The 7,618-nt window shown below is 36.1% G+C and overlaps 1 protein-coding gene across 1 annotated transcript in view; it reads right to left on the reverse strand.

The window, feature by feature from the left end:
- Nucleotides 1–340: 340 nt before the first annotated feature.
- The window catches only part of PAICS (phosphoribosylaminoimidazole carboxylase, phosphoribosylaminoimidazole succinocarboxamide synthetase), a 15,500-nt gene continuing 8,222 nt past the window's right edge, over nucleotides 341–7,618 (reverse strand). The window contains exons 3-9 of the mRNA XM_008590597.1: nucleotides 7,584–7,603; nucleotides 6,707–6,886; nucleotides 6,494–6,607; nucleotides 5,759–5,842; nucleotides 4,468–4,648; nucleotides 3,122–3,280; nucleotides 341–599 (exon numbers count right to left, since the gene is read on the reverse strand). Of these exons, the coding sequence (XP_008588819.1) occupies nucleotides 433–599; nucleotides 3,122–3,280; nucleotides 4,468–4,648; nucleotides 5,759–5,842; nucleotides 6,494–6,607; nucleotides 6,707–6,886; nucleotides 7,584–7,603 (905 nt within the window). The 3' untranslated portion in view covers nucleotides 341–432. The remainder of the gene's footprint in view (nucleotides 600–3,121; nucleotides 3,281–4,467; nucleotides 4,649–5,758; nucleotides 5,843–6,493; nucleotides 6,608–6,706; nucleotides 6,887–7,583; nucleotides 7,604–7,618) is intronic.

Below are 7,618 nucleotides of genomic sequence, written 5' to 3' on the forward strand. Positions count from 1 at the left end.
GCACTTCCCACCTTTTTAAGATACAATCATTTTAACTTTCTAAAACTTACGGGTTAAGACATAGAAGGTCTAGTACTCTAGCATTTATGAAATATATCTGATTACATTACCCACCTAACAATGACCATATAATGGGTGAGAGATTTTTTTAAATGTTATAGTAGTGATCTCACTACCTATAAAGAAATATTAACTCGACTAGTCTTAAAAAAAAAAAAGAAATACTAATAAATATGAACAGATACTCTTCTAATCCATGAACTTAAGGAAGCATTTATTCACTAATTTTATTCATTTTCTCTGACTGATTTAAAATCAACTTTTCATCTTTGTTTCTTTCTTTTTTTTTTTTTTTTTTGCAGCTAAGCTAGAAATTTTCCTCCTAAAAATGCAATAATGTTTTCCTCTTAAAAAATGCAATAATGTTCCTTCTTATAAATTACATTCTCTGATTTTCTTGTCAGCCTGCTTCAGGGAAATCCATGTGTTCAATATGCTTGCTCGCAGTCTGGCCCATACCAAATGGTTGTTTAATCCAAATATCTGAGCAGCAAACTGAGCTGATCCTTCTGGAGAAAGTATGGTCGAACAGCCGAGACCTATTAGTTCAGAAAGGAAAAGACAGAAAACTTGAGCTGTCAATTAATAATGACAATACAACTTCACAAACTATTTTATATTCAGAGACAGACAATAAAAATCTACTGTATTATCCTTGTCTAAAGTAAGACCTGTGAAAGGAGTTTCTTTACAGCTGTACTGGTAAAGTGATCATAAGAGGAAAATTAGTTTTTATCTGCCATAAACAGATATTTCATATACATCGTCTATCACCCTTCTCACTGAATCCACTTGGCAAAGAAATTTACACATTTTTCAAAGTCCTTTTCACATCTATTATCCTTTTAAATCCCTGATGAAAGGCAACAGAAATAAAACAAGGGACAAATTAAGTGGGCAGAAGCAACTGTTCTTAGATAAACTCAAGGTATGTTAACTGTTTTGATAATTTTCTAGCTAATTTTTTGTTTCTGAACTTAAATTATTTTAACATTTTCAAGCAGTAAAAATAATCCAATCCAAAAAATAATTTTAAGAAAATTTCAGGTTATAAATAAATGCAATAGTAATAAGATCTAAAAGACAGTAGGATAAGAAAAATGATGTCCTTGCTGGCCACATGTCTGTTCAGGCAGAGTTTCTTGAGGTGGCACTATTATGTCTAGTGTCATTAGAATCAAGGACTAACTGGCTTATAGCTACAAAAGCTCCATTTCACCAATATTCTTGGAATTTTATTCCTAAACTATTAGGAATAAAACTTATTAGGAATAAGTGTGGGGCTTCAATAAAAACATTTTAGATATACAAAGTCTCAAAGTTCACCATTTGTACTCTTTCCTCAGGAAAGTAACAAAGAATGTGCTCCAACAAAATAAGTAAAGCAAGAAAGGGGAAAACATGGGACCTAGGAAACAAAAGACCTAAGATTAGAGTAAGGCAAAATAAATCTCAAAACTGGCAGTAAAGAGAGATCCTAAGAGAATAGCAGTACAGTAGGCCTAGAGAGAAGCCAGTCCATTCTAGACCAAGTTGGAGGGCTCAAGTACGTTAAAGTACTTGCTACATATCAAAAAAAGTTTGCAGTTTTAGTAACAAACAAATCGACTCTGAATGAAACAGTAGCAACTCTCTGAACTTACAGAAGATCAGATCATATCTTGAACTATGATGAATGAACCACAATATTGTTATTCTGAGATCTAGCTCCATCAAGCCATTAGATAAGACTTTGTTATTTGTTATTTATTTTGACTCCCAATTTTTAGAAATAAAATTTTATTTTCTCTACAGAAGCAACATAATCAATCACACTCACTTTAAAAAACTCAATACCATGAATGATGTATTCTTGAGGGAAAAAAGATCTGAACTTGATCTTACTACAGATCTCACCACCACTTTATAGAAAATGTGGGAGAGGGAAGAGCATGATTACCATCACCTAGGAATATAATCAGCCAAATCCAAAATGTGGAAACTTCTACAGAAAAAGTGAAAGGAAAAAAAGGAGGGTGAATTGTTATAGATGAGAAAAGACATATGAACAAAATGCAGTATACGGCCTGTGCTGGATCCTGATTTGAAACAACCAATTGAAAAAAACAGATGAGACAGTTGGATAAACTTGAACATCAACTGGAAATTAGATGATTTTAAGAAATTACTAAAAATTTTTCTTAGGTATGAATAAAGTATCACAATTACGATTTAAAAACTACAGTCCTTGATTTTCTTCCTCAACTTTTGTTATATAGGGTATCCTGCATCAGGTTAACTTGGGTTCATAAAGAACCACCAGTGCCGCCACCACCCTGGGGCCCCATTGGGGTCCTGAGGCATGAAGCTGGGGGAAGCGGAACCCAGCTGCAACCAGGTAAAGAGCACACCAGAAACACCATTTCCATGCAGGTAGCTCACCACAGCCACAATTGCCACGGTTTCCGCAAAAGCAGCTAGTCACTATAGCAGTGGTCCCAGCCACCATGCAGATGGCTTGCCACTCGACTGCACTAACATAGGAGTCACCAGCAGAGACCAAAAAAAAAAAGGAAAAAAAGAAGAGGTCCTCTCTCTCCACAAAGCACTCCAGAGAAACAGAAGAAGCATCTGCTATACAATAATAGTGGGGACCTGAACACACCTCTCTCAGCACTAAACAGATCATCTAGGCAACAAATCAACAGAGAAACAGGTAATCTATCAGAAGGAGAGAAGAAATCTGTGGTTATCAGAGGGGGGAGGGGGAGAGAGATTGGATAAGGGGCATAAAGATAAGCATGATTTGTAATAATGAATATGCTAATAAAAAATAAAATATAATAAAAACTAGAGTCCTTATCACTTAGTGATGTATATGTAAATATTTAACTATAAAATACTCTAATGTCTAAGATCTGCTTTAAAATAACCTAACAGGAGGGGGCTATAGATGCAACAAGCTCTTAATTGCTGAAGCTGGGTAAAGGACATATGAGACTTCATTATGCTATTTTCTCTGCTGTTGTATATGTTTGAAAGTTTTGTAATAAATAAGTTAAAAAAATAAAATGTATCTTACCACTGGGTAGTCGAAGAGAAGACCACACATCCTGAGCTCCCCAGTCTGCTGTGAGGGGAGGACAGCTGATAACTGGATATGCAGTGTTACCTGACATCACTGGTCCCAAGCCATTGCTTCTGCCCGCCACTGCCACAAATACAGTAGGAATGCCATCCCCTAGGGAAATTAACAATTATATTTTTATATTTATAATTATGTTAAACATTTAAAAGAGATTTAAAGATAGGCTAAAAATAATAAAAAGCCTATATGTCTTAGTTCCTTGAGTAGTCTTCTCTGGAAAAAGCATAAACAAGACACTGCCACACTTCACTGCCACTTACTGTGAGTCAAGCAATAAAGCAGGTAGAATAGCTTGGGTCATCTTTTAGATCAAGTTTAAAGTGGGTGTCAGCATGTTAGTAAGGCAATGGCTCATAGGCCTCTTCTATTGCTGTTTAGGCTCACTGAAATGAGGAATGATAAACACTGAACAGGTGTCTTTCTGCTGTAGTTATTAGAGATGAGAGGTTTAAGGGCACATCTCGAAACAAGAATTGATGACAAATTTAATAATATAGTACCCAGATTTTTAAAGACCTCTCAATACATTTTTTAACTTCTCTCTTAAGATTTTATTCTGTGATAAATTTGTAAATTATCCCTTTGTTTTCTAAAGCTGAGATTCCTAACCTAGAATCCAAAACTTTACATATTTGAATTTTTTCAGAGTTCTAGCTTTCATTAGCTTATTAAAGGGGCCTGAGATCCTTCCCCCATCTCCTACCCTGCAAAATTTCATAACTACACTCCTGGAGAAATTGCCTTTAGAGGGAATACTCAATCAACTTTTTTTCCAATTGAGAAATATTTGGTTGTGAACCCAGGGCTCCGTTACTTTAGATCAATGCTATCCCATCATTTCTATTATGTACTATATTATGAAACTACTCCTTAATTTCATGTTTAACTGCCTCCCAGGAAAGGCTGGCCATTAAATACAGCCAAGAAGATCTGCTGTTTCAACCTCAGGATCCTGTAACCGTTTTGGGGTTATTTTCTATTGCACCATATTAGAACCAATGCTTGAGGCGCTTCTTATTAGGTAAAGATACCAGAGGTTCTCATAACTCTAGTCTTTGCTATCCTTCCATGTTTGCATTTTCAATTCTTTCTCCCTATTCCTTTCTTTTGTAAGCTCTTAAAGTACCTTAAGCTGTTTAGAGGTATCATGAAAACCTAGCATATCACATATTCTTGCTTTGGAAATGTGGCAAAGCTTCTTCAGCATTATTAGTCTAAAATATAGAATTTTTTTTGCAAAATCAGAAGTACCTGAAATGCTCTAGTTATCTGAAGTTTACCTTCATATTCAGCTTTAATCCTCAAAGTTTCATCTGGTCCTTTATGGGCAGATGTTACTCGAAGTTCACATGGAATGCCAAAATTTCCACAGGCCACCTTGATTTTTTCACAGTGACCAAGATCAGAGGTTGAGCCCATCAGTACTACAACCCTGCACTGACTTTCTGCTTTCAGAAGCAACTGGAAAAGAACAACATAAAGATAAAAAGGGATAAACATAAGAATAAGTGCCAGAAGAATAGTCAGTTTACAGAGCTATAGTTTGTGGTAAAATTACATCTGGATAAAATATTTTCTTTCTTAACAGACTAAATTTATAAACAGAGCAAAATGACAGAGGATTTACTTTAAAAAAATAACCTTATATATAAAGGAAAGTGGTCTTCATAATTAAGACCTAAAGAATACAATTCTTAATTAAATAAATTGTATTTATTAATATAATAAAAAGCAAAGATAAACATTCAAACCTTTTAAATTAACATTCAGGAAGCTATAATATGAAATACTTCTAACACCAGGGTCAAGGGCTTGGATCCCCATATTGGCAAGCTGCCAAAAAAAAATTGTATACAGATAGATAGAAAAGATTTCATCCTAAGAGTTTTAGAAACAATCTCTTTTATGGAGGTTTTAAGGCACAATCAGTCAAATTAGAGGTCATGTTATAAATCTTTGTATGTTAGTTTAAATTGTATACAGATAGATAGAAAAGATTTCATCCTAAGAGTTTTAGAAACAATCTCTTTTACGGAGGTTTTAAGGCACAATCAGTCAAATTAGAGGTCATGTTATAAATCTTTGTATGTTAGTTGCTTGGAACCCAAAATGTATGTTCCCATGGAAATATTTTTCTAAAAGGTGCTTATGACCCTTGGATAACCACAAACCCCATTCAACTTCCATGGAATTATAGTAATAATACCACAAAATTTAAAAGTGACATTTTAAAGTTACATGGAGTCCCATCCATCCCATGCTAATGGAATTATGAGTAGCAATGGCAAGGTGCATAGGAAAATGTAAGGTTTGTCCTACAATGACAGAGAGGAGACAGGATTCCAGGTTTCCCCAACAGGATCTGGGAGGAGTGTACTGGCCAGCTTAACAGCAGGGAGTTCCAGAATACCAGTAAGGATAGTCCAGCTGGTATATTTCCTAAAGGTGCTACTCTCTTTCAAAGTCACTAAAAAAAAGAATCATGCCCTCCCACGTTTTTTTTTTTTTGAAACAAGATTTTCTTAGAAGCAAAACACATAATACAGTACAGGTTTACTACAGATGGTTTACCTCTACTCTCTCTGCAACCCACTCAAAGTTTTTCTTTACCATCTGGAGCCCTTCAGGAGTTACTTCTTTGAGGTCACGATAAGACTAGAAAATAAGATTAAAAGTTTAAAAAACAAATATCTCTTGCTAACTGAAACTATATGGTTTCTGAGTGTTACGTAGGGATTATGAAAAGTGTGCAAAGCAAAGGATGTATCTATATCTTAGTCTACAAATTCATTGCCTGAATTAAAGTAGAGAAAATTCACTAGTATACTTTTATTTTCATTTAAGGTTAAGAGTTTTCTGCATCGGCACCTACAATGAACTGCCCTGAGAATTCTTATGTATTAAGTATAGAGAGGGTCTTGCCCTCATTTTGTTTTCATAGGAAAGAGCAGAAATGGAGCCTGATAAGATCCAGAAGACTAGGGGTAGAGCCCCAGATCTGCCCCTTACTTTTGTAATTGAGAAGATACTCATCTTCTTAGAACCTTAGTTGTCAATTAGCCAAACAAGGATAATACTTGCTCTGTTATTCTGTGAGACTCTATCAAGATAATTGAGAAATCTGCTTTATTTATGTGAAGTATTATTCCTAAACAAGGACATAGTAGATAATAATCTAAAAATAAATAGCAACCAACAAATCAGACTTATATCAACTTATAAGGAATAATAATTGCCTTTTCTTTTGCTCTCAGTTCTCCTTTCTACTCTATCCCAGCCTGATAAAAAGCCTGAAGCAATACCTACCTGTTTGTCTTTCTGCTGGCTTCGATCTCCTGATGGCCAGAGTCTCCAGGAATCATTATCAATCACATCAGCAAGGACAATTTCTTTCGTGGTTACATCAACACCAAATTCAACCTAGAAACAGAATATCACAAAAGAAAAGTTTTAAAAAATTATACAACTAAAGATTTGTCTCAGTTATAACCTTTACTTTCAAATCTGTTTTATCCGTACCTTCATATCAACCAGTGTACAATTCTGGCGCAACCAGGATTTCTCCAATATTTCAAAAATAGCCTGTGTAGCATGACTCATGATATCCACTTCAGTCTGGCCTATAACAAGTCCAGCAAAGCAAAATTCTGCGGCAATTAGCTGCTCCTCAGACCACTGTGGATCATTATTGGCATCATCCTGCAAATAAAGTACAGTAGTACAATTAACTTAAATGTAAAATGTCTGAACTTTTCAAAAATCTAAAGTCCCTTTCTCCTTGAGCGGAAATTCCTCAAAAATAGTCACTTTCTCTAAAAACACCTTTGTTTACAATACCCTTAATTCAAAGCAATTATTTTGAATTTGTCTACTTTTAATAGCTACTTTAAAATTCAAAGTATTGAGACAGGAGAAGCCATGAAGAGAGAAAGGACTGCTCCGCCTGTTTTGAGCCCCAGCCACTTCAAAGCTGATCCTGGTGAGCACAAAGAGCAAGAGCTGCTGTGCCCTTTGTATGAAGTTGCTTTGAGGCTGCAGGGGAGAAGAAGGCCTTGATGGCCCCCAGGCCAGTTAGACCACTAATGGGGTTCCCGTGGACCCACGCAGGAGTGAGGGGCCACAGACAACTGAAAAAAGGAGCCACTCAGAGGCCGGTGAGTCATTGTGAGGGACTGGCATATTGCCCATCCTATGGGAAGTGTTTAGATTGTGGTGGGATGAGGGAGACTGGGCCATGAGGGAAAAGCTGGGGCACAGCATGGACAGCTGATCTGCCCTCCAATCAGCACAGGATCATTCAGTGGATACTGGTCAGGAATAGAGAACTGCAAGGGGTGCAGTTTGCTGAAAAGTCAGGCCCAGACCAGAGTTTCCACATAACCCAAGTGTACCAGACCTCACAAGATTCATAAGTGCCTACAAGGAAAACAA

Source organism: Galeopterus variegatus, unplaced genomic scaffold, assembly GCF_000696425.1.
Source record: "Galeopterus variegatus unplaced genomic scaffold, G_variegatus-3.0.2 Scaffold6225, whole genome shotgun sequence".
Classification (NCBI taxonomy): Eukaryota; Metazoa; Chordata; class Mammalia; order Dermoptera; family Cynocephalidae; genus Galeopterus; species Galeopterus variegatus.